At 38.5% G+C, this 25,047-nt stretch overlaps 1 protein-coding gene across 5 annotated transcripts in view; it reads right to left on the reverse strand.

The window, feature by feature from the left end:
- The window catches only part of MAP3K19 (mitogen-activated protein kinase kinase kinase 19), a 60,018-nt gene extending 41,239 nt beyond the window's left edge, over positions 1–18,779 (reverse strand). Inside the window, exons 1-3 of one of the 5 annotated variants that reach the window (XM_072757614.1) lie at positions 18,275–18,559; positions 16,416–16,572; positions 12,712–12,907 (exon numbers count right to left, since the gene is read on the reverse strand). In XM_072757614.1, the coding sequence (XP_072613715.1) occupies positions 12,712–12,885 (174 nt within the window). In that variant the 5' untranslated portion in view covers positions 12,886–12,907; positions 16,416–16,572; positions 18,275–18,559. Of the gene's footprint in view, positions 1–12,711; positions 12,908–16,415; positions 16,573–18,274 lie in introns of all 5 variants that reach the window. The other 4 variants (XM_072757613.1, XM_072757616.1, XM_072757615.1 and 1 more) reach the window with 4 other exon arrangements.
- Between the last annotated feature and the right edge of the window lie 6,268 nt (positions 18,780–25,047).

Below are 25,047 nucleotides of genomic sequence, written 5' to 3' on the forward strand. Positions count from 1 at the left end.
TCCTACTCGCTGACTTTCAGAGTCCTCAGCTGTAAGTAGGAATAACATTGTCTTTTCTGCAGGGTTGTTTTTTTGTTTTGTTTTATTAAAAGATTTTATTTATTTATTTGAGAGAGAGAGTGAGCAAGAGAGAGAGAGCACAAGCTGGGGGAGAGGCAGAAGGAGAAGGAGAAGCAGGCACCCTGATGATTGGGAGCTGGATTCGGGGCTCGATCCCAGGACCCCAGGATCATGACTTGAGTCGAAAGTAGATGCTTAACTGATTGAGCCACCCAGGTGCCTCTGCAGGGTTGTTTTGATAATTGGAGATAGAATATAAAAAGCACTGAGCAGAGCTTGACATACGCTTAATAAACATTTGTGGAATGAATGAATGATCCACAATAATAAGGTAACTCATTTAACTATATACACACACACACACACACACACATATATGTGTGTATATATATAGTCATATATATGTGTGTGTGTGTGTGTGTGTGTGTGTGTATAGTCAAATGGAGATGGGTATATAGATGAGATTTGTTGTTTTAATGAAAGTAAAACTTAATTTGGATAATTCAGTACTGAAAAACCACTGTAAGGCCAAATTACCCAAATTGTTTATTTTATAGACCAAGAAACTCACTAATTTCCATCTCTATTTCACTTCATGCCATGTCAGTATAGTCAATGTTTCTACCTTAGTTTCTCTAGGGACAAGCTAGAGATAATGATATTACCTCAGAGGGGTGCTGTGGGAATTAATTAGTTAATATTTTTCTCAGTCTCTTAAAAGAAACTACCTCTTAAATCAATGTTTATTATTAGTTAGAACCAACATGAAAGGTTTGAGCTGAGAATAGTCTTGCATTAGCACATTAATGCAGCATCTGCATATTAAGTTCTGGATTCAGTTGTAGGCACCAGTTTCTTAAAAAGTGGCTGCTAATATTTAGGGTGAAAAAATTTGGTTATGAAAACGTATTGGATCATAACAACTGTTACAATACCGTTAAAATAAAATGCGTTGTCTTTCAAAAATGTCCTAAGTTTCAGTTATGACATATGGCAATTTTAGACTATGGTTTAGTACAACAAAAGAATTTAAAGAGTCCTTTGGATTTTGTTGTAGATTTCCTTGAACTCTAGGTGACTAGAATTCTGTTCACTTTTTCTTTATTTGTTTGTGTCTCTACCATAAAGGAATGGAAGAAACTGTTTCCTAGCAGCAATTGATTTTCTTTTGGTTGGAAGGTCATGTGATCTGATAGCATTTCTGAAGGTAAATACCAAGAGTAGGCAGTTGCCGGTCACCAATAATTAAAGTCCTGATTTATGCATATGGTTTTGTAAGTTACTTTGGGAAAGCTTTTCTGTGGCTCAAAGGTCTAAACAAGAAGATGGATACCTTAAGAAGAAAGCATTTAAAAAACATGTCCTCTTTACTCCTTTAGCTACAACTAAATATGCAAAGCATAGGCTCTCTGATTCCCTTTTCAGGATAAAGATAATAAGTGCAGCTGGTCCAAAGGGATCTAAACAGCAATTGTACAAATGGCAATGATGTCAAGGGAACTCCTCTGAGCAAGTTGACAGCAGTTCTCTGGGGGCATTCTGGGAGCATCTCATTTCCCGTGGGTGCTGCGTGACTTATAGCATCCAGCTGGAGGAAGGTGGAAATAGACTGCTGCTGTGCTCTTTTATTATCCTGTTTTCCACCCCAGTATCCTGTTTGATCCTGTTTCTTTCTCCTATTTTCTTCCTGAAACTTTCTGGGACTGCATTTGAAATGAATTTATTTTTCTTTAAAAGAAGCCATATGTAGTCTATGCCTTTCTTACCATTTACCCATCCACCTATCCAAAGGCAGAAGCAAACATCGATTTAACTGACCAGCAAGTGTTGAAGTTGTTCAAGATCACCTTGCCATGAGCTTTGTAGAAGTTGCATTTGGGGGGCTTGGATTTCACTGATGGCCAATAGTTGTCTTTGCACATCACAATTAGCCACATGAACTGCAATTTGATTGCTGTAATTACAAAGAGTGATATCTGCTCCCTTTTCCGGAAGAAATTCAACAACCTGCAACACCACAACATTCTTATTTAGCATTTTTGAGTGCAAATAGTATCTTCAAGGCTATTCAGAAAACTTAGACATGGCTTTGATTCATGATGTAGGAAAGGAGAATAAAGGGGCATAAAAAATGAAGAGTTGATTTGAATGCAAATGACTGCTATGCCTTTTTTAAATTAGGAAAACAAAAATCTCCATGACGTGACTGATTTGGGGATGCTATTCTTTTTGAAGATTTTATTTTAAAAATAATCTCTATACCCAACATGGAGCTTGAGTTTATAACCCTGAGATCAAGAGTCACATGCTTGCAGCACCTGGGTGGCTCAGTTGGTTAAGTGTCTGACTTTGGCTCAGGTCATGATCTCAGGGTCCTGGGATTGAGCTGCTTTGGGCTCCATGCTCAGCAGGGAGTCTGCTTCTCCCTTTTACCCTGTCCATCCCCCATGCTTGCACTGCCTTTGTCTCTCTCTTTCAAATACATAAATGAAATCTTTTTAAAAAAAGAGCTGGCCAGGCACCTCTTGGGGATACTATTCTTTTCTTAAAACTAGAAGTCTGTGAGTATATTATGTTAAATCCACATAAAGAATCATGTCCTATTAGTATGATCCCTAATTTAAAATACAAAACCTGGGCAGCCCCGGTGGCTCAGCGGTTTAGTGCCACCTTCAGCCTAGGGCCTGATCCTGGAGACCTGGGATCAAGTCCCACGTTGGGCTCCCTGCATGGAGCCTGCTTCTCCCTCTGCCTGTGTCTCTGCCTCTCTCTCTGTGTGTTTCTCACAAATAAATAGATAATGTCTTTTAAAAAACAAAACCTGGGCTCCTGGGTGGTTCAATCAGTTAAGCATCTGGCTTTGGCTCAGGTCATGATCCAAGTGTCATGGGATCCAACCCAATGTTGAGTTCTCTGCTCAATAGAGAGTCTGCTTTTCCCTACCCCTGCCGTTGTGCCCACACACACTCTCTCTCCTTCTCAAATAAATAAATGAAATCTTTTTTAAAAATAAAATATAAACCTCCCAAATTTAGACATACATTCCTGAATGTTGCAAGTATTTCCACAAGTATTTCTAGGGAGAAAATAAATGCTATTCAAAATGTTGAATGCATAATTTATTCAACAAATAAGATGGAGTGATTAGCCTGGGTCAAGAACTGTCCTTGGTGCTGAGAATCCAACAATGAACAAGGCAGGGACCAGCCTTTTTTTTTTTTTTTTTGGGACCAGCCTTTAAGACACTTACAAACTAATGAGGAACAGAGACAGATAAAAAGGCAATTGTGACACAGTGTGATAAATGTAATGATAAGGTAAATATAGGAGACTGAGGGTGCCAATTAAAAGAAATGAATTAAGCTGTCTTGGGGGGTCTAGGAAGACATTTTGAAGAAAATCATGTCTAAGCTGAGAACTGAGAGATCAGACTCAGTTAACCAGATAAAGACTGGGGGAAAGATTGTTTCAAGCAAAGGATATAGTGTAAACAAGGTACTGTAGATGCTATGGACTGAATTATTTCTCCTCAAAATTCATATGTTGAAGCCCTAATCTCCAATGTGACTATATCTGGGGAGAGGCCTCTAGGATGTAATTAAGGTTACATGAGGTTATAGAAATGAGGCCCTGATCTGATAAGATTAGTGTAATTATAAGAGACATAGGAGGACTTGTTCTCCTTCTCTCTGCCAAATGAGGACACAAAGAGAAGGGGGCCATCTATAAGCCAGGAGAAAAGCTCTCACCAAAAAACAGATTGGCTAGAATCTTGATACTGAACTTCTCAGTTTCCAGAACTATGAAAAAATTAATTTCTGTTGTTTAAACTACTCAGCTGTAGTATGTTTGCTATGGAAAGCCCAAGATGACTAATACAGAGGACAAGGGCTGCCCGGATGGCTCAGCAGTTGAGTGTCTGTCTTCGGCTCAGAGTGTGATCCCGAATCTGGAGATTGAGTCCCGCATCGGCCTCCCTGAATGGAGCCTGCTTCTCCCTCTGCCTGTGTCTCTGCCTCTTTCTCTGTATCTCTTATGAATAAATAAATAAAAACTTTAAAAAAATAATACAGAGGACAAAAGAACAAATAACATTCAAAGCTCTGGAAGGAATTAGACATGGTTCGGAGTTCAGTATGGGGGAAGGAGGATAAGGAAATGTGATGGAGAAATCAATAGTAGCTAAATCCTGAAAGAGTTTACCAACTTCCTTTTTTTTTTTTTTTTTTTGTTTACCAACTTCTTCTAGGAATTAGATTTGTATCTTCAGGGCAATGGGAAGCCAGCAAAGATTTTAAACAGAGAGATGACATGATTAGATCAGCACTTCAAAAAAAAAATCACTAAGGAAGAACAGAAGTTGGGAGACCAATGAGATTACTCAGCGGCCTCATGGAGAGAAAATGGTGACCAAACCAGGGAAGTGGCAGTGGAAATGGAGGAACAACTGAGGGCACAATCAGGAACATTTAGGAAGTAGAACTGATTAGATGTGGATGTTGATGATGAGCCAGAAATCAAGATAATTCCCAGGTTTTTCACTTCAGTCCATTTTTATCTAGCTTCCCTACTGCCTCTGAGGACCAGACCACCATGATCTTTGGCCTAAAACAGTACAAAAACCTTCTGCTAGGTCTCTCCAATTTCCAAATACCTTTGTCTAAAACCCATTACAATGGATAAATTCAAAAAGTCAGATGACAGTGTTGACAAGGATGTGAGAAGTTGGAACCCTTATACACTGTCATGAATGGTACAGCCAATTTATTATTTTTAAAAATATTTAATTTATTTATTTATAAGAGAAAAAGAGAAAGGCTGAGACACAGGCAGAGGGAGAAGCAGGCTTCCTGAAAGGAGCCTGATGCAGGACTCAATCCCAGCTCCCAGGATAAGGGCCTGAGCCAAAGGCAGATGCTCAACCGCTGAAACACCCAGGCATCCTGGTATGGCCACTTTAAAAAACATTCTGGTCATTCCTCAAATGATTAAACATAGAGTTCCCATATGACCCAGTAATTCCACCCCTAGGAATTCAAGGAGTGGAATGAAAGAGAAATGAAAACATATGACCACATAAGCACTTGTATACAAATGTTTGCAACAGCCTCATTCATAGTAACCAAAATGGAAACAACCCAAATTTCCATCTATGGACAAATGAATAAATAAAATGTGGTATACTCACATGACGGAATATTAGTCAGCTATGAAAAGGAATGAAGTGATGATACATGCTACAGCATGAACCTGGGAAACAGTCTGCTAAGTAAAAGAAGCCAATCACGAAAGACCACATGCTGTATGATTCTGTTTATGTGGAAGTCCAGAATATGAAGATCTATAGAGACAGAAAGTAGATTAGTGGTTGCTTAGGGCTAACATAAGAAGGAGGAAAGATTGAAAGTGATGGAAATAGCATTTAGTGTTTCTTTTGGGGGGACAGATAAGTGGGCAGTTCTTTTTGAGATGATGAAAATGTTTAAAATTGACTGTGGTGATGATTGCACATTCATGTGAGTATGCTAAAACCCACTGAATTCCACATCCTAAATGGATGAATTGTATGACATGTGGAGTATATCTCAACAAAGCACTTTTTAAAAATACCTTTGCATGTGTTTGTAGTCCTGTAGGATCTGGGCTCCACCTCCCTTTCCAGCCTCATCTTGTGCCACTCTTTCCCCTTCCTCTGCAAGTTCTCAAATATGCAAGTTTTTTTCCTAACCAAAAGCCTTTCTCTGTTATTCTCTCTTCCCCAAATGTTCTTCAAATGTCATCCTTTATCATTCTTTCAGTCTTAGCATAAATGTAACCATAACAGTGAGGATTTTCCTCATCACCTTATCAAAAGAGGATTCACTACTGGTTACTTCAAAACATTAAGAGCAATTTGTAATTTAATTAAGTGCTTTCTGTTTCCTTATTTGTTGTGGTTCACCTTCATTAGAATGTAAGTCCACATTGTAAGACATCTTATTACAAGAATAAATGTTTTAGGAATGAGTGAATGAATGATTTAAGATAAATAGATGCTGATGCTATTTAATAAAATGGAAAGCACTGATCCTGGTGTTCCTCAGGAGAATTAGATTTGGGGAGAAAAACAATGAAGAAAATGTGGGCATGCTGTGTTTGAGATCTGTGACATTTAAGTGGAGATACATAGTTGAAGCTCAACATACTATATATATATATATATATATATATATATATATATATATATATATAAATTTAAGTGAGAGATGTGGACTAAGGCACAGAACTGGGATCCATCTCTATATTACTAAGGAACACCAATATTTAATGGATGAAAAGAAAGAATTCATAATGAGACTAGAGAGATATTGCCTGGGAAGGGGGGAGGAAACCAAAAGGAAGTTAATGGAAGAAAGCATTTCCAGAAAAATTGGTGTCTAATGTGGCTAAGACCTGAAAGGTCATGAAGGACATTATAGGTCACATCAGCAAGAGAAGTTTCAATGGACTGGTAGGGAACAATGCCAGACTGCAGTCATTTGAAGAGGTGAGAAAGTGGAGGCAGTGAGGACGGATCAGAGAAACATCCTTTAGAGGGGCTGTTGGAAGACAATTCTCCTCCACACAAAAACGTGTGTTTTTGTAGGTCTTGTGAGCAGAGGCGCTGACTGCCTTTGTTCTAGATTACGCTTTCAAAGATGTTTATATAGTGAATGACTTTGCAAGATAGAGATAGTGTCTCTTTTTGGAGTATTGGAAAAACATGCCCACTGCCCATTATAAAAGACTCAGATTTCCCCTCTTTTTATTCAACCCACTGCATATAAGGGTATCACTTCTTCATGTAGCCCTGTGGAAAAGGGCTCCAGGAAATACAGGAAGTGTTGATACTCTGACCATTACTGTTGGGAATAGTTAACTGTCATTTTTCTCTGACCCAGGACTTGACAGACTCTGAAAATGTGGTAGGCTGACCTTTTGGGCGGCAAGTAAGGAAAAATCTCAGATGCTTCGGAAGATGAGATGATGAGAGAGACAAAAATGACCTAGGAAGAATGAGGGCTTCATGAGATAATTAATGAGATTTATAGAAAATTCATGGGAAGTGGTAGCAAATAGGTTGACCAAACTGTATGGTCAATTGGGCAATAAACGATCCTCCATCTTCTTGACTACTAATGGCCCTTTAAGGAACCGGGTGGTAGTTAAAGGCTGAGTACCAGAAAATAAGTTCAAAAACAACTGCTCCCTGGTTTTTAATAATTTTTTCTATGGCTGCTGTCTTCCTCACCAATCTGGCAGTCAGCCTTAGTCCATGCCACTATAACAAATAATACAAGATTTGTCCTGGGTGGGCAGAAAATTCTATGCCCTTTCAGACAACAGTTACAGAGATGCATATCTTCACTTAGCAGAAAAGAAGGAAAATTCATGACTAATGCAGGCAAAAACCAGGCAAACTTTGAACTTTGGCTCATTCATTTGGGATATGGGTAGTGAGGTGCATAATGTTTGTTAAGGAAGGGTGATAATAGTTATATTACAGCTGACCCCTTCCTGCTGACAACCATTTATCAACCATTTAATGATGATAAAGCTCTTAGAATTTTTTGCAGTGGATTTTAGCTACTATAAGGGAACTTTAGCCCTTTTGGGGAGATTTCCTTGAGGCAGACAAATTCCCATGATAAATCAAGTAGGGTTCCAGGTTCTTACTGGCTTGGATTGGTTTGTAATACTGATGAAGATGGCCCCCTGGAAAGATAGAAATGACACAAAGAAATCTAGCAAATTTTTGTGATTAACCCCACTACCCTAGAAAACGTCCCTATCCTTTATGTTAAAACCAGGTGAAAATGTAAAGATGTTATCATGACAAAGGGTCAGCAAATGATTCAGATTAAGGTGGAATCCTTAAAAAAAAAAAAAAATCCTGCTATGAAAGCCAAGCCTGAGTCAACCAAAGGGTTGCAGCTCCAGTCAGAAAGCAATGTGGCTGTGGCCACTAAGTCAAGGATCCCTGAGGTTAAAATAGATGGTGTCAGTAATAATGACCTCAACACGGGATAGAGGGCTTTGTAAGGACCAAAAACATTAAAAGATCATTTTGTTGAACAGCAAGAAACTTCAATGCTTCTGGAAACCAAAAGTAAATATGCCTTGGTCTGGAGCCACTCTCCTTCACCATATTCCTATTCCCTCCCTCCCTCTATACCCTGACCTCAGCCGCTTTGAGGAAAAAGATCATTTTAAGTGGGACCAAGGATACCAAGTCTTCAAAGGCACTGACATGACTATGTTGATGAATGTTAGGGATGGAGAGACAAACTTTTATGGCTCTCTTAGATTCAGATTCCCAAGTCATCATTCTGCCTATCCCTTGGGAAAAATAAGTGTCTGGATTCAGCTAATGGTGTTTGAGGAAAGTTTTCAGTAGGGAAGGAAAGCTTGTATGATTCTGTAGGCAGGGCCCTTTGGGCCAATTCAGTGGATTATTGCTGTGGCTTCTCTCTGAATGTATCAGAATTAATGTGGTATGCATGTACACTTCTCAGTCCCATTAAGTATCAAGAGGATCCTTCTGATCATGATGAGCTAGTATGCAGAGAAGTGCTAGTATCTTTAGAATTCCTGATCCTTTGGAGTCTCCATGACTGATAATTTTGTCAGCTGGGGAACTTCTGGTGAAAGGAGGCAGTCTCTATCTGGACGTTTCTTGAGGATTTGAACTTGTTGCCTTCTTGGCATGTCTAGTAGGTATACCACTTTTAAAAAGCAGATATTAGGGATGCCTGGCCGGCTCAGTCAGTGGAGCATGTAACTTGATCTAGGGGTTGTGAGTTTAAGCCCCACATTGGGTCTAGAAATTATTTTTCAAATAATAAATAAATAAATAAATAAATAAATAAATAAATAAATACATGCTTATATTACCTTGCTAGTGGGTTCTTTTTATTATTATTATTTTTTTTAGTGGGTTCTTTTTAAAACTTAATGCATTATCCAAGGAGATTTTGTGGCTCTCAGGTCCAATATTCCCATTTGAAGGAAACTAGAACTCAATGACTAACAAGGTAGGAAAGGCCCAACAAGCCTTACTTGTCAAGTGGAAATGGTGTATTTAAGAATTTAACCATCCTGGGTACATTGACATTTTTGCCTTACATGAAAAAGTGGGATCTTTTCCTTTGCTGGGAATTTAACCCCCCATTCCACCACCTGAAGCAAAACTACTGGCTTAAGGGTGCATACTGGGCTATTGCAGTTGGTTGGCCTCAGTGCCAGCTATGAAGAACTGACAATGGACATGGTTGTTCCACTCAGTGGATAATCTCAAGATTGTTCTCATACCTCTAGCCAATACTCCCCTTGATGAGCCTTGCTATATTTTTACTGATTCTTAGCCTGCTGCCAATAACCTAGCTGTTGGGTCTGCCTCTTAGAAAATTATAGATTTGCAGATTAAAAACACTTCTCTTTAGGGCCATGAGCAGTGGAAGCAAACTCTCTGGGTCATCTCATGTAGAAGCCCATGGCAAGAATCCATTCTCTGATGAGATAGACTGGAATAAAACTACTGATTGATGCTGTACAACCCAGATTGCCTCATTGCTGTCTGAATCCATCATCATATTAGACATGGCAACACAGCCACCAACACAGACAGAAGTACAAAAAGTACAAAAACTACAAAAAGTAGAGAACTGTTATAGGGGTGAAGTTGTAGCCACTGAAATGGGATACACAGACTTTGTAGTGGTTGAGGGAGAACAACAACCCTGGTACCTAAAGAGAGAGCATCTTCAACCTCGTAAAGTACAGGGAAGGAAGTGACGTTGATGACCTTTGTTCTTTAGAACCACCCAGGGAGTTTTCTTTGTCAAAGAAAATGTCTTTGTATGTGTCTCTCTTGAACTGTTCAAAGCACCTTAAATGTAACTGACTACTGGGTCTTCCATCCGTTGCCAGACAGTCCTGATCATGATTTGATTGCCAATGCCCCTTAGCCTTACCAAGAAGTCTATTTCTAATTGCAGCTGACAGCCCCACCTCTTGCACTTTTCATGTAAATCACTTGTATGCACCTCCAGATTTCTTCCCACTCCCATCCCCACAGCCATCACTTCTCATTCTGTGGGGGTGGATGAATGATGCTTGGCTGTTGGCAGGGATAAACAGGACTGATAATCCTCTCAAATCAAGGGCCAGACTCAATTATTCTGATTGAATTGGGAATCCTAAGACCAACCAGCCAGCTGAGAGATCACACGGAGACACTGTCAACCTGTGCCCCCTGACTAATGTAGGTCCCACTTAGAGGAACCCAATAATTGAGAACACCACCTTTTTGTCCCCAAGGGGTACTCTCAGGATTATATCTCTTGTAGAGAAAACTAGCATTAACTTGCATGGCTCCTGAAAACATAAAGACTTATGTTTTAGGAGTGGTCATAAGAGATCTTCAAATCTTCAAGTAAATACCATCAGTAGATGATGTAGCCTCAGACGACTTCAGAACTTTCTCCAAAATGAAGCTACCATTGGTTACTTGAGGGAGTTTCCCGGAGGGATTGCTGACTTGTCATTTATGTGCCCCTTGTGGACAATTATCCCTAAGTCAGATGTCCAATTAGAAAAAGTAGAACAAAATTTGTTCCTGCCTTTAACTAAAATTATAGATGATACTACCTCATCCCTGCAAGACATTCAGGTTAGCACTCAAGTTCGCTGGCCATGGTTGTTATGAATGACAAAACTGCCCTAGACTTCCTCTTTGTGGGCCAAGGTGAAGTCTGAATGGTTAATACAGACTACTATACCTGGGTTGATGCCTTGGACCAAGTGAGAAGATCAACAGAGAACTTAAGGAGAAAGCCATCTGGCTTATGGGATTTGTTCAGTCAGAGGAGTTTCGGACCATGGATGGCATGGTTGACACTAGTGTACAATATGGCCTTGTTCTGCTGCTTGGAGTTCTATTGATAGCAGCTTTAACTGAATGTTGTATGTATGAAACAAATTAATGGATTTAGTTCTAGCCTCTGTTGGTCAAATTAATCAGAATGGTGTGTGCATGGGAAAATTCACCAGAAGCTAAGACAATGTAGAAATGAAGGGTAGATATTTTTAGGAGACAAGTCTCCCTGGGTCTCTCACATTTCTACAAGTCTTATGAGCAGAAGGACTGACTGTCTTTGCCCCAGACTTTATTCTCAAGCTTATTTGTCTACTGAATAGCCTTGGAAGCAAGGAGTAGATTTTCTTACTACCCATTACAAAAGACTTGGGTTCCCTAAATTTAGAGTCCTCTCCTGTAATCCAACCTACTGTCTGAACAGGAATCACCTGGTCTTCTTCCTACCATCCTGTGGCTAATACTATTGTTATGAGTAATAAACTGCCCTTTATCTCTAACTCAGTTCTATTTCTTATGCTGAGGATCTAAGAAATTGGGGCAGGCCAGCTTGTTCACTTGTAAGCAGGGTAAAATCTTAGATCTTTCCTAGTTCTTAACATAGATCTGCAGATGAAGTCTGAGTGAAGAAAGGATGTGGTTGGAGGAGAATGTGGGATCAGTGGAGGTATTCATTTATTTATGCTCCATCAGAAAGGAGATATCTAAGCATATTAAGTTATTTTTTTTTAATTTATTTATTTATGATAGTCACAGAGATAGAGAGAGAGAGAGAGAGAGAGAGAGAGAGAGAGGCAGAGACACACAGGCAGAGGGAGAAGCAAGCTCCATGCACCGGGAGCCCGATGTGGGATTCAATCCCGGGTCTCCAGGATCGCACCCTGGGCCAAAGGCAGGTGCCAAACCGCTGCGCCACCCAGGGATCCCAGCATACTAAGTTCTAATGGAAAGTAGCATCATTGTCTTTAATAACATGAATATGGAAAGCACCCATGTGTCCTTCAAAGTGGGACAGACAGATAAGTTGTGGCACAAATGGAATACTAGATAGCAGTAAAAATAAAAAACACAGTTATGTGCTTCAAAATGGGTGAAGCTCAAAAACACAATAATGAAGAGAAGGAGCAAGTTATAAAGGAACGCATGTAGTAGGAGTTTTTTTATAAAGTTCAAAGACAGGAAAAAGTAAATTATGCCTTATTTAGGAACATAAGCAGAGATGGCAAAACAAAGGAAATAATTGACCCCAAATTCAGGATAATGATTATGAAGGGTGAGGACACAATTCAGGAGCAGCATATAGAAGGCTTTTGAGGCATGACAACATTTTAATTTTTGGCTTGGATGGTAGGTACATGGGTGCCAGTGTCATTATTTTTCTTTAAGTTGTATATACATTTTTTAGCATATAAGCTACATTTTATAATTTATTTAAAAGTGTTAATAGAAAGGAGTCAAAAGAAGGAAAAAAACTAAGAATATAGTCAGGAAAGAGGCTATGGAGATGGTTAGGCAGGGTTGAGGGTCCACTTCCATTTAGACTCTCAAGAACTTATAGAGGCATCAACCTGCTCAGTTGAGTGAAATTTGTCTTTTTCATCCTAGTGTCCCCATTCTAAGCCCTTTCCTATTCCCCTTGAAGCCTGCCTTCAGACCTTCTTTCATGGAGGTAAGTGATTATGCTACTCGGAAACATCCCATTCTTGGAATCCTTAGCTTTAAAGATTACCCAGGGGCCCCAGGACATCACATGGTACCTCTGTTAGATTTTCTTCAGCTGCAGTAATAAGAGGTGTATTCCCAGTCTTTGAATGCTGTAAGTTAAGGTTTCCAAGGATGGAATGGACTTTAGTAATATAGTCACAGATGAGTTCCATGTCACCCCTTGAAACTACTTCCACGAAATCATGAATCCGTTTATTTTTATTCATCTTGCTAATTCCATATAATTGCCTGCCAAAGAAGAGAAACAATTTAATTAAATGAAAGCCAACAAAGCATGGGTGGTTCAAATGTAATATAACCTATTTTTAGTGCCACCCTTTTTCTTTTTCTTTTTTTTAAAGATTTTATTTATTTATTCGAGAGAGAGAGAGAGAGAGAGAGAGAGAGGTAGAGACACAGGCAGAGGGAGAAGCAGGCTCCATGCAGGGAGCATGACGTGGGACTCGATCCTGGGTCTCCAGGATCACCCCCTGGGCTGAAGGCGGCGCTAAACCGCTGAGCCACCCAGGGATCCCTCACCCTTTTTCTTCTTTTATGTATAAAATAACAGTTTTAAGACAACTTTGAAATAGAGGAAAACTCAGTAATCCCATCAGCCTTGCATATGTTTTAAATTAGAAATAACAATTTTCACCATCACTTTGTGAGATCTGCTGTGGGACAGAAGAAAGGATGGATCAACATCAGAGTGGAAACAACAGAGGGTCTGGAGCCTGAAAGAACCTGGGTTTGATCCCTCCTGCACAGTGTTAATGTTGAGCATGTCATTTAACCTCTCCAAGCTTAATTTCCTCATCTCTAAAATGGAAATAACAATCTCCCCTTCAAATGGTTGGTAAGGATCTGAAATACTATATACATTCTATTGGTGAAAATTTGTGTAGGATTTTATTTTCTCTAGCGTTGTTTATTAAAATCCCTGTAACTATTTTCTTTATGAAAGTCCTATTTTCCTAACAATACTATAAATTCCTTAGTAGGAGGAACATATCATGCCCTACACATTTGTATCCTCAATAACTCTAGTACAATGTGAGTCATTGAAGAGCATGGTAGCCACCGTTCCAGTTTTTCCAGGAAAGTCCTTATTTTAAATATTTAAATATCCAAATCATTGAAATATCTCTTAGAGTGCAATTTTTGAAGTCACTGGATTACCTCCCCCATGGAGCCTCTTGCTGTTGGAATAAGCCCATTTGTCAGACTCTATATTCCAACTTCAGCTTTTGATACCATAGTCACTGTACCTAGGCACATGCTATTTCATTGAAGTGATAATTTAGTTGCAATGAACTCACATTTTGTTGAAAGCAAGAAAACAAAACACCTATTTCATAGTACAATTTGGTGGATAAAAGTTAACAAAAGTAAACAAGAAAATGTCTAGAATTAGTCTTTGATGTTCTAAATAGACAAATGCCTTCAAAATTCATAGGCCAAACTACATAGAGCCTTCTTTTTCAAAGAGAACATGTATTTCATTCCAGAAATAGTACTCTTTGATAAATTCATCCATTCATTTAAGAGGATAATATATGTCCTTCAGTTGCTTTCATTGACCTATCACAATAAAATATAACATAAAATAGGACAAAATGGGAGAAAAAAATTATGATTAAGTGTCAAAGCAAGCAATGAATAATGAATCTTATGATGCCAGAGAAATGAGATGATCATGTGACTGGAGCACTCCATGGGCAAAGGGTATCGGTAATATTTAGAGAGCTGGAGTGAGGAGGAAAGTTTTCATGAGGGGAAGGGCATGAACAAGGCCCATGTCCAGGGTCAATGAGGAGAGAGTGGACAGGATGGAAATTTACACTTTACTTCTAAACAGTTGGGGAAGCCCATGCACAGTTTTGAGTAGTGCCTTTTAGGAACAGTGATACTTTGAGAAGATTATTATGATAGAGAATTGAAAGGCAAAAGTTGAAAGCAAACCTTAAGGATTTGTGACTGATTGGCCTTAGAAAATGAAAAATGGGTCCAAGAAGATGTGTTTGGGCAACCGGGGAAGACCTGATGTTGGAGTGGGCAGGCATTTGCTTTTACAGAACGATAATCAATGAGGCCAGCAACAAAACCAGCATGTAAGTAGGGTGTCTTGTTTCCTTGACTTTCCAAGAAATGTGGCTTTAGGATAGTGCAGTTTCCTAAACTAGTTTGAGCATGAAAATTATGCTGTCCCCTTGTTATGAATAAAGATTCCCAGGTTCCTTTTAGCATGTATGGAATGAAGCTGGAGACTCCTCTCATTTTTTGTTTTAATTAAAATAATTTAAAAGACTCATTTAATTTTTTTAATAGACTTGTTTTAAATATTTTAGACTTTACTTTTTAGAGTAGTTTTAGGTTCACAACAAAATTGAGCGGAAAGTAGAGTCTCCATATACCCCTTGACACCAAACATACCCAGCATCCAGCACCACATTGGTACATTTGTTACAACTGAAGAACATACATTGACACATAATTATCATTCAAAGTTCAGAATTTACTCTTAGGGCTCACTCTTGGTGTTGTACACTCTAGGACTTTGGACAATTATATAATGATATATACTCACCTTTATACTATTAGAGTAGTTTCCCCTAAAAATCCTTTGTGCTCCACCTATTTCAACTCCCTGACCCTGAACTCTGGGCAACTACTTTTTTACTGTCTCTAGGACACCCTTTTTTTTTTTTGCTCAGTAATTCACGTGATTGATTTTTTTCCATCATCAGATGACTTCTGGAAACACTGACTTAGTGTTTAGAATTCAATCCACAATCTTTCTTGGAATTTGTTTTCTTTTCTGTTCTTTTCTTTTTTAAGCTTTATTTATTTAATTGAGAGAGAGAGTGTGTGTGTGTGCTAAAGAGAGAGAGAGAGAGAGAGTAAGAGCATGGGGGAAGGAGCAGAGAGAGAGAATCTTCAAGTAGACTCCCTGCTGAGTGCAGAGCCTGATGCAGGGCCAGTGCCATGATGGATGAGTTCACAGCCTGAGCCAAAACCAAGAGTCAGACACTTAACTGACTGAGCCACCCAGGTGCCACTTGTTTTATTTTCTAATTGATATTTAACATTACCACTTACTTTGTTTTAAACTACTTAGAATAAATACTATTTTTCCCCTAAATTTCTAATAGAGAACAAATTGAAATAGAAAATCAATTCCTCAAGTCTCTCTCCCGTTTTTTCACAGTGCTGTTACATTATCATCATCATCAGCAGCAGCAGCATATAATAACAATAGCAGTAATATCCAACATTTATTGAATGTTTACTATATGCCATATGCTATTCTAAATGCTTTACATATATTTTATCTACTTAATTACAAACAGCACCATCAGGAGAGTAGTATTATCTATATTTTATAGATGAGGAAAATGAAGCACAGGTGTTGGCAAAATGGGCTCTCACATGGGAGACATGCAGGTGCTAGTGCCCAAAAAGACTCAGTGAAACTGATATTTAAAGGAACATTTGTAAGATAGACCTATTTTCACTTCTTTGGATCCTGGGTAGAGAGAGTTAGATTAATTATACCCATTAGCAGTGTGGGGCTGGGTCTAGTTTTCCTCTTGTTTTATTTTTTCTTTCTTGAACTCTTATCTCCTCTCCTACTCCCCTCTGCCTCACAGGACCGAATCTGATGCACCCAAGAAGTATCCTCAGATAGTAGATATCTTTAAAAGAATATATACAGTTATGTGTATGTGCATGTCTTAAACTTAACTATGTTACTTACTTTTAATGTAATTCTTTGTTTATAAGCTTTAATCTTGTACTTATGTGTATCTCTGGTTGTTTGCTTCTAAGGGCTGCATCGTATGGCTCCACCATACCTGATTATTCTTGGTTACAGATGTTTAAATTGCCTCCAACTTCCCACTCCATAAACCACACTGCAAGAAATATCCCTGTTCAGGCCTTTTAATGCACTGTGCAAAAAGCTTCTCTAAGGTGAATGAGTCGAATGTATTTAATTTCACGAACTGCTAGATTATTCTCCAGGATGGCTGCACCAATTCATACTCCCACTAGTAGTGATTGTTTTCTTTAAACTCTTCTAAGGGAAGCAGACATTTGGTCGACTGCTGTCACTTAATCATCATTATCCTTATCATTAACATTGAATAAGCAGTGTACTTGGAATGTTGCTAGGGGCTGATTGAAAGATATACTCAAAATTAGGCCATAGAAAAATTTAAAATCAGCGTACATATCTGTCCCATCAAATGACTTTGAAACTTAGATTTATCTACTTATTTTTGAAAATGCAATAGTATTTGCAAAACCACAGGTAAAAGTAAAGCTGAAATTCACCTATTCAAATAACGACGAGGCAAGAAATATATATTCATATCACCAGTTTATTCATAAAGTGGAAATAAAATCCCAAAGATATTTCTTTGCAAAGTTATCACCCCTAGGAATGAAATGACAATGGATGTTCAGGAGTTGCAGCTTAATTCTTTAATGTTACCTTTAAGCAAGAGCATTTCACAAGTATCTGCCATTCCAACAAAAAATACACATTAAGATTTAAACCAACCTATTATAAGGCTGTAATGTTCACTCTACTGGAATTATTATTATTGTTTTTTTAAGTAGGCTCTATTCCCAACGTGGGGCTTGAACTCACAACCCTGAGGTAAGAGTCACCCGTTCTACCAACAGCCAGCCAGGTGCCCCTGGAATTAAATTTTTTTTTAAAAAAAGAGTGAAACTGAATTATAAACTGAAAGTTATCAAATCAAATCACTACAGTACTGGCAATGTGGTCATTATTTGGTCATCCATTGTCTCACACACTTCCCCCCATTGGAGGAAGGCAATGAAGATTGAATCAGTGTATAGCAGTAATCCTATACACAGGTAAGCTCCTTCAATTAACAAGGACAGACCCACATTGCTTTTTATTAGTGAGTTTCATTTCCTCTTCTGATCTTCAATGTGCACATGTCCAAGTTTTTTTTTTTTTTAATAAGAAAACGTTTCTCAATTTTCCTTTTAGGATGGTTTTGATCAATGATTTTTAAGCAATAATGTTGCATTCCACAGGGGTTTCTGGTTTAGCATCTAGTAAACCCAGTGTTTTATCTTTCACTGTATGCATGGTTAGTCTCCTTGTAAAACAAAGTGTTTTATTACATTATACATTTCATTTGGAATCTTCTGTAATTAAGACTTAAAGCAATGGGAATCCCTTTTCATGTTGAGAAAATATGGCCAGGTCACATATATACAGTACTGAGTGTTTACAAGAAGACTTACACAATTCAAAGTTCATACTTAAGTGACTAAACTAAATTAAAAGATGTCTCTGTGTATAATTAAATCGAAGCAAGTATGTTTTCTTGCCCTTACCAGTTTAGCCTGTGATCTAGAGGCATTTACATAAAGTTTTAAAAAGGATTGTCTTGATACTCGAAAAATCAAAGACAGTTTATTATAGCAATTCTAAGGATTTAATTATTTCAGATTAGGACATAGTTTCTCTATCACTTTACCTGATGTTCTTCCTCTGGGCACCCTTTGAGGAGAAAAAAATCTGCAACATAGGGCAATACCTAAAATGTGCTGAAAAGTGGAGATTTGGCTTACCTAGGCTGCGTTTTGCCGAGGGATACACAGTTGAAGAAAGACCGAGAAAAACAGCAGTCAACGTCATCCTAATTTATTGTGACACTGATTTCTGGGAAGGCTGTCAACCCACACTTCAGTAAAGGATCCATTTAAAAGCAGCATAGATACAGATTTATTTTCTTTGATTGTTTTCCAACGTTGCACAGCTCAAAGTACTTAAAAAAAATAATTAAAGCTGGTTCTGTGTGCACAAACCTTTCAGTTAGCTGCAAAGAGACTGCTTAGTTTACGGGTTGTCACCCAGGCAACCATCCACTGTGCATTTAGCTTTGAGAATTGAAGGCAGGACAATCTCATCCAGGAAGGAAAACAAGCATTGTACACTCCTCAAAGTTGCTGTTTAAGTGCTTGAAGGAGTTGGGCCCTAGTGTACTTCCATGGTTGGCACAATTGCCGTTATCATCTTATCCACTGAGACATTCTCCAGGAAAGCTATACCTTTGTAATTGCCATAATGTACCAGAAGGATCCCTTTCCAAATCTAAATATAAGTTACAGAGCAAGAGACTCCAATAGGATATCCCCAAACTGTATTCTTAGAATCATGCTTGAAAGAGCACTAGTGAATGGACATTCCTACATCAGAACATATATTTTGTCTAGATTTGTGATTTTTCCCAAGCAAAGTCTTTAGGAAATGGACTATATTTTTGTCTGAGTCATAAATGCTAATAAACCCAGATGAAAGAGGCTTTAAATTGTGGACTACAAAAACACTCATGAGGAAGTAGACTCAGGGCACTCTAAAACATAAGGTCATCTGCCATTTGTGTGCTGCTAGAATTTTTATGCCACCTACTGGAGGATCCTGGGGGTTTTCTTGTTATATATACTCAACTGCAAAGGGTGCAAATATTTTATTGTAACAACAGGTGACATTTATTAAATTCTTACTAGGTTAGTCCTTTGTGTTAATGAAGTCATTGAACCTCCACAACAACTTTAAAGAGTTGATTCTATAATCACCATCATTCCCCATGCTACAGAGAAGAACTCTAAGGCTTTGAAGAAATTTTAAGCTAATAAATGGTAGAGCTAGGGACTGAATCAAAGGAGCCTGACCACAATGTTGAAGTATTCACCACTTTTACTACGCTAACACCACACACACACACACACACACACACACACACTCACATATTTCTCTGGTGAGTGAACACTTCAGGGTAAAATTGCTAGGTTTATGTATATTCTTTCATCACCCCATTCAGCCTAAAGTGCTTTGACACTAATCCAAGCACGTACAGGCTGTTACTCTGTTTTACTTTCTACATCCTTCCATGTTTCTGCTGCCAGGAGGATAGTACTCTTTCTTAGCTTTCATGCCAGGAGAAAGTCATAGGTACTGTACTTTCTTTTTTCCTTCTTTTTTTTTTTTTAAGATTTTATTTATTTATTCATGAGAGACACAGACAGAGAGAGGCAGAGACACAGGCAGAGGGAGAAGCAGGCTCCATGCAGGGAGCCTGACATGGGACTCCATCTGGGGTCTCCAGGATCACACCCTGGGCTGAAGGTGGTGCTAAATCGCTGAGCCACCCCATCTGCCCCAGTACTGTACATTCTGATGCTTAGGATTTCTGCAGGATTATCCTTGGGCTCAGACTGGTCTGCAATCCATGAATCTTTCTATTTGGTTTCTATTTCTATCTTTCTGTTGGTTCCTCAAAGAGTAGTCCTCCCCTTGCCTCATTTTGAGAAATATTCATTCAAATCATGTGTTTCCAAGAAACATGTTTTCAGAAATAGTGGCAAGATAAGCATGCAAAACAAGGACAATCCCATGTTCTCCCCTTATCCTCAGAGGATATACTTCAAGACCTGCAGTGAATGCCTAAAAATTCAGATAGTACGGAACCCTCTACATGCTGTTTTTTCCGATATGTGCATACTATAATAAAGTTTAATTTAAAAATTAGGTACAGTAAGAGAATAGCAATGATAATTACTAATGGAATAAATAATCATGACATTACACTGTAATAAAAGTTATATGAATTGGTATTTCTCTCAAAATAACTTATGGTACTGTGCTCACTCTTCTAGTGATGCTGTGAGATGGTAACATGCTTATGTGATGAGATGAAGTGAGGGGAATGGTGCAGGCATTGTGATGTACAGTCAGGCTACTACTGACCTTTTTTTTAAAGATTTTATTTATTCACGAGAGATACAGAGAGAGGGGTAGAGACATAGGCAGGGAAAAAAGCAGGCTCCCTGCAGGGAGCCCGATGTGAGACTTGATTCCAGAACCCTGGGATCTCCTCCGAGTCAAAGGCAGATTCTCAACCACTGAGCCACCCAGGTGCCCCTACTACTGACCTTCTGACGATTTGTCAAAATGAGGATCATCTGTTTCTGGAGGGTGGTTGATCACAGGGAACTAAAACTACAGAAAGCAGAACATCTGGGTGTCTCTCTGTGTGTCTCTCATTTATAATCAATAAATAAAATCTTAAAAAAAAAACTACGGAAAGCAAAACCACAGACAAGGAAGGGAGGACTCTTGTATTAGGTGAGGGCACCACAAAGCCATGTAGAAGACTCTAGGGAAGCTCGTAACCTTCTGAGTTGGAAGGGCTGGGGTATATAAGTTTGCTAAGGCTTCCATAACAAAATACCACAGATGATGTGGCTTATGCAACAGAAGTTTATTTCCTCACAATTCTGCAGGCTAAGAATTCAAAATCCACATGCTGGCAGGTTTGGTGTCTCCTGAGGCCCCTTTTGTTGGCTTCCAGGTAGCTGATTCTCATTGTTCTCATAGGGTCTTTTCTCTGTGCACAAGCCCCCTGCTGTCTCTCCACATGACCTAATCTTCTTTTTAAAATAAGAAGGCCAATATGATTGGATTAGGGGCCATGCTAATGACCTCATTCACCTGTTCACCTCTGTAAAAGTCTTACCTCCAAATATAATCACATGCTGAGGTACTAGGAATTAGGGCTTCAACATATGAATTTTGGGGGAACATAGTTCAGCCCATAACAGCATAGGGAATCTTCAGAGAAGAGATAATTATCTGAGCTGAAATTTGAAGGACAAATAGTTCACCAGATAAACCACAGAGAAAAGGATACTGCAGGTCAACTAAACAACAGTATGTCCAGAGGAAAGATAAAAGCATGAAATGTTAAAAATAATTGTGTTTGGATGTATGTGTGTGGTTGGAATTCAGAATACATGTGGGGGTGATAGAGGGTAGAGGAGAAGTGAGGCTATTTTCAGCTGAATTGGGAGACATTAAAAGATTTTATTCATGAGGAGACATGATGAAATCTGTATTTTAGGAAGATCCTCCTGACAGCAGGAATGAAAATTAATTGAAGCAGAAGGGCAGATAGAAATGTTATAAGATTATTGTAATAGGTTAGAAAAAAATGATGAAGACATAACCTGAATCAATGGCAGAAAAGATAAATGACCACAGAAAAACAAGTGAAAGTTTTGAAATCACTCTTTATAGGAGAGGAATACAAATGGCCAGGAAATACATTTAAATCAGCTAACCTCACTAGGGATCAGGAAAATATAAATCAAACCAAGTTTTATTTAGCATATGGACAAAAGTTTAAAAGACTTATTAAATGCATGGGGAAGTGGCAACTTTTAAACACTATTAGAGGGTATGTAAATTTGTAACGCTCATTTTGGACTTTCTAATCTGGTGCTATCTACTACTTTTTAAAATGCACACACTCTTCAACTTGATATTCCCATTTCTTAGTATGCATCGTGGAGTAATTCCAACAGGTGATCACAAAGATGCAGATATAATAAAATTTTACCCTAGTATTTTTTTATTTTTAATTTTATTTTCTTTTTAAATTTTTATGTATTTATTTATTTATTTATTTATGGGGGGAGGGTCAGAGGAAGAAGGAGAGAGAGAATCTTAAGCAGGCTCCACACCCAACATAGAGCCTGATGTAGGGTTTAACACAATGCTCTACCTCATAACCCTGAGATGATGACCTGAGCCAAAATCAAGAACCAGATGCTTAACCAAATGAGCCACCCAGGCACTGTTTTGGGTTTTTTTTTGTTTTTTGTTTTGTTTTTAAAGAAGGTAGGATCTTCTTCGAAAACATTTTTAGAAAATTTATTTCAGAAAATTTCAAATATGCAAAATAAACAATATAGTATAATGAACCCCTCTTTACTTGCCACCATCTGTGGATGTTATTAATAGCTTTAAATAGGGATCCCTGGGTGGCGCAGCGGTTTGGCGCCTGCCTTTGGCCCAGGGCATGATCCTGGAGACCCGGGATGGAATCCCACGTCGGGCTCCCGGTGCATGGAGCCTGCTTCTCCTTCTGCCTATGTCTCTGCCTCTCTCTCTCTCTCTCTGTGACTATCATAAATAAATAAAAATTAAAAAAAATAGCTTTAAATAGTAGATCATTTATATGTCAAGTCACAGAAGACAAATAAAAAGTAGTACATTTATACTTTGAATTAGGGAATGCTGTGCAGCTGTATATAGAAGGAAGAAAGAGCTTTATATCATGTCCTAAATGGGCTCCAAATCATATAGTTCAGTAAAAAAAGCAGGTTGCTAAATAATGCATATATGATAGTATGATACTGCTATGATGAGGTTCAGAGCGCGTGTTCAGGAGCCAACCACTTAGGAGGTATATAACTTGGCCAAGTTACCTATGGTCTTTCTGCCTTAGTTTCCTCAGCAGTAAAATAAGGGCATGTGATAGGAACAGTATCTACTTCACAGGGTAATTGTAAGATTAAACGAGTTAATGCAGGTAAAACACTTAGAAGAATACTTGGTGCATATTAAATATTAGACGTTCCTACTTGTGCAAAAAGTGATTTAAAAAGGCAAAAGTATATATTTCATATATACAAATATGTATGTTTAGGAAAGGTCTGAAAGGATTCATGCTTAATTAGTATTAGTGATTTTATCTTTTTTTTTAAAGATTTTATTTATTTATCTGAGAGAGAAAGACAGCATGCACACAATCAGGGGAAGCAGCAGAAGGGGAAGAAGAAGTAGGCTCCCCACTGAGCCGGGAACCCAATGTGGGGCTCGATCCCAGGACTCATGATCTGAGCTGAAGGTAGGTGCTTAACCGATTGAACCACCCAGGCATCCCATTAGTGATTCTACCTTGAGGGTATGGAAATTGAAAAGACGTAGTTAAGGAGGCCATTTGTTTTATGCATATGATTTGCATCTTTTACGATAAGACAGTCCTATTACTTGTATAATACTTGAACAATTTAAATTAAAATATGATTCGCAGGTCTTCCTTTGGTGACAAACAGTGATGTAAGGATCTCATACCAGGCAGTTTATTGCAGTACATAAATGGGCCAATGCAAAGGACAGAGATAAGTGGAAACTATTAGATTACCTGCAGCAAAATAGCAGAAGCAGATGAGATGGAAATCAGTCCATCTAGTTTAGTTAGAAACTAGACTGAAGTGAATGTTAAAAGGGATCTGAGCAGATCAACAAGCAATTGGAGATGCTATTAATGTAGAAGTACTGAGACTTAGAACAAAAGAAGGTCAGGAGCAGACCTAAGATTTTGCATTTATTTATTAAAGATTTTATTTATTTATTCATGAGAGACACAGATTGAGAGAGAGGCAGAGACACAGGCAGAGGGAGAAGCAGGCTCCATGCAGGGACCCTGACACGGGACTTGATCCCAGGCCCACAGGATCACACCCTGGGCTGAAGGCAGCTGAACCACCCAGGCTGCCCATGATTTTGTATTTATTAATCACGTGTGGTGAAAAGAGTTCACTCTCCCCAATAAGGAAAGATTGGAGTTTAAATAAGAATATGCTTGTGTAAAACATGTAACCAATCATACATATACACACATACACACATGCTTAGAAGGATATGATTATTCCGTAAACTTGTACACAATTCTCATGACTCTTCAATTAATTCTTGCATCCTACATTCTGAGTTCAAGACCTATTAACATATTTAAAAAATGGAAACACAAAAACTTGGACAAACTAAATCAACCTTCTGACAAGTACTGTTCTTAGCTGAATCTACTAGACATGTGACACACTTAAGAATTGGAACTGGCTGTTCTTGACTTATTATCATCCTGAAGGACTTCAATTTTTTCACACCTGAAGCTTCCTGAGGGCAGGCACCTTGTTTTTATGTTTTTGTTTTCCAGTTTCTGCAAAGTGCCAGGCACATACTGGCTGCTTTTAATAAATGTTTAGTGAATGAATAAATGACAGAATGAGTGGTAAGTGACTTAAGACTGTGAATGAAGGAGTGAATAAACCACTTCTCTTAAAATTCTCTGGAGACTTCTTGGCTTAGTGATTGTACCTCTTTCTAATTCTAGAAATAGGAGAGTACTTATTTAGAATATAAAATATTGTGTGTGTGTTCCTGGGGCACCTGGGTGGCTCAGTTGGTTAAGTGTCCAACTCTTGATTTCAGCTCAGGTTATGATTTCAGGGTCATGAGATGGAGCCCCGCATCGGGCTCTGCACTCAGCAGTGAGTCTGCTTGAGATTCTCTCTCTACCTCTCCCTGTGTCCCTTCCTCCCCCAAATAAATAAATAATCTTAAAAAAATTGTGTGTGTGTTCTGAAAGATCACCTGGATATGTTCCTCTCACTGGTTTGAAAGAAGTTTGAATAAGTTGGATTAACCATCATGTATCCCTTTCTAAGCCGTATCATATTTATGTCTTATCTTAAACTGTGAGCACCTCAAGGCA

Source organism: Vulpes vulpes, chromosome 5, assembly GCF_048418805.1.
Source record: "Vulpes vulpes isolate BD-2025 chromosome 5, VulVul3, whole genome shotgun sequence".
Taxonomy (NCBI): Eukaryota; Metazoa; Chordata; class Mammalia; order Carnivora; family Canidae; genus Vulpes; species Vulpes vulpes.